This window comes from Propithecus coquereli, unplaced genomic scaffold (genome assembly GCF_000956105.1).
Source record: "Propithecus coquereli isolate 6110/MARCELLA unplaced genomic scaffold, Pcoq_1.0 Scaffold195, whole genome shotgun sequence".
Lineage (NCBI taxonomy): Eukaryota > Metazoa > Chordata > Mammalia > Primates > Indriidae > Propithecus > Propithecus coquereli.
Window position 1 is genome coordinate 1,998,359 of NW_012144411.1, and position 2,174 is coordinate 2,000,532.

General features: G+C 61.2%; 1 protein-coding gene across 1 annotated transcript in view; it reads right to left on the bottom strand.

Moving 5' to 3' along the window:
- The window catches only part of PGRMC2 (progesterone receptor membrane component 2), a 14,643-nt gene extending 12,768 nt beyond the window's left edge, over positions 1-1,875 (bottom strand). Inside the window, exon 1 of the mRNA XM_012643283.1 lies at positions 444-1,875. Coding sequence (XP_012498737.1) covers positions 444-861 — 418 coding nt within the window. The 5' untranslated portion in view covers positions 862-1,875. The remainder of the gene's footprint in view (positions 1-443) is intronic.
- Positions 1,876-2,174: the final 299 nt, after the last annotated feature.

Below are 2,174 nucleotides of genomic sequence, written 5' to 3' on the forward strand. Positions count from 1 at the left end.
ATAAAGAAAGCTGTGAATTACAAGGCCTAAAACTTTAGGTCCTTACTTTAGAAATCTTCCCTCCCTGCTGCCCCACCCGTCCCAGGAATCGGAAAACTCAGGATAGGCTAAAGGCCAGAGTGACTGGAGACAACTATAAGGATTTTGAGCAATTCGGCACAAGAAAATGCTGCAAAGAGAAATGGGATGGAAGAAGATGAACGCTGAGAGCTGGTCCCTAGGGCGCCGCCGGGACCCCAACTTCAGGGGGGGAAAAGGTGGAGGAGCCCGCAGCTGAGGGTGTGTGTGGGGCGGGGCGGGCCGCCCTAGGTGCGGCAGCCAAGGCGCGAGGGTCCAGGCGTGGAGAAAGCTGGGCAAGCTAAGCCGGTGCCCAGGGGCCTCCTTGTCAGAAGGGAGTTGGCTGAGCTGCAGGGGGTCCTCCCCCTCCCCGTCCAACTCCTCACCCGGGCCGTAGAACTTGCTGCCTTTGGTCACGTCGAAGACTTTCCCATTGACCGCGAGCAGGATGCGCGGGGTGCGGGACCCGTCGTACTGGCGCAGCTGCTCCAAGCTGAAGTCCCGCTTCTTCATGCGAGGTAGAGAGGCGGCGGGACTCTCCTCGCCCGCCCCGGCCCCGGCGCCCAGACCCCGCCGCCCCCAACGCACCCACAGCCGGTAGGCCCCCAGCAGCACCAGCGCCACCAGCGCCACGTTCAGCAGCATCTCCCCGCCCCCCGTCAGAAGCGCCAAAGCCGCCGCCGCCCAGCCGCCCCCTTCTGCTGCTCCTCCCGCGCCGCCCGGGCTCTCGCTGCTGCCGTCGCTGCTGCTCTCGCTGCCACTCCCCAGGGTGCCTAGCTTCACGTCCCCATCACCCGCCGCCATCACTGCCCGCCAGCGCCTTCCTCCTCTTCCCCGCCCCCTGCCCTCCCCAACCCTACGGCCGGCCCCGCCCAAATAGGGCCTCCCAGCCAATAACGTGAGAGGAGGGGGCGTGGTCAGGCCGGCTCCTGATTGGGTGTTGACGGGGTAACGTTGTCTCAAATCTCTCCCTCCTCCTCCCTTCTTTTGCTGGCCGCGCTCTCGTGCGACGCCCCGCCCACCTAGCCCCACACTTCCCTGCTCTCTCTCCTCGCCTCCGCAGAGTAAAATAGACGAAGGGGGCGGGTCTGAGGAATAGATGCTGCGCCGGCCGCGCGCGCGCACGGGCCGGGGGAGGCCACAGCGCGTGCGCGGGTTCCGAGCGCCACGCGCTCCCCTTTCCTCTGTAACCCCTGCGGGCGGCAAGCTCCGCCCAGTCTCCTCGTTGTGCGCGTGCGCCCCGGAATCGTTTCCCTTCCCAGGCCAGGGTTCGCGTTAGCGAACTCCCGCCTCTCCCGCCACTTTGCTCTCGCTCCGCCCTGGAGCTAAACGTGCACCAAAGCGGTCGTGGGGGCGCTACCCGGTCGGAGCGCCCAGTCGAGGGCGCGGGCAGGTGGCTTGTGGGAGGCCGCGGCACAGTTTAACTGCAAGGCGCAAACTGATGAGGAGAATCTCTCCCTTCCCAGGGCGCCATTGCGCTTGTCGGAAGCCGGGAGCGTGGGCGCGCAGACTAAGCAGCTCTGAGAAGCTGGAATCTTCCTAGAGTAGAGGGAATGTACGGAGCCCTCACTGGGGTTCTTTGGCATCAACAATCTCCGTGCTGCCTGCGCTGGCACCGAACAGCCAACTCCCCGGTGGTTTTGGCCAAGGCTGCAGTTGTGGAATTTTTTAGACTGAAGGTCTCGTTATTCCTTGAATCATAATTTCTGCGGCGGTGGGGGATAGTGGGTAGGATGAAGTGGTCCTTCTTTTCGCCCATTCAGCTTTATTTACAGCCTTTGTTTTATGTACCTGAGACGTCTTTTAGGCTCTCATAGCCTTAACATTTTGGCATAAATGTGACCTCCGAAGCCTGCCCTAGTCGGTTGTCTTGTGTCTGAGCATTCCCCCATGAACTACCTGGTTTGATAAGTGAATTAAAGTATATCAAGGGAGTGGGCCTTGGGTTGGAGGACAGGCATGGGCAAGCCGTGGGGGCTTATGGTATGAGCTAATGAGTGCTTATTAGGGAAACAGAAAGTGGTCCTTTCAGGCTTTAAGTGAGGAGGAGCACAGTCTGGAAAACTACAGCCTAGCATCAAACAATAGGTTTGGGCCTTATGCTGTTGGTTTTGGGG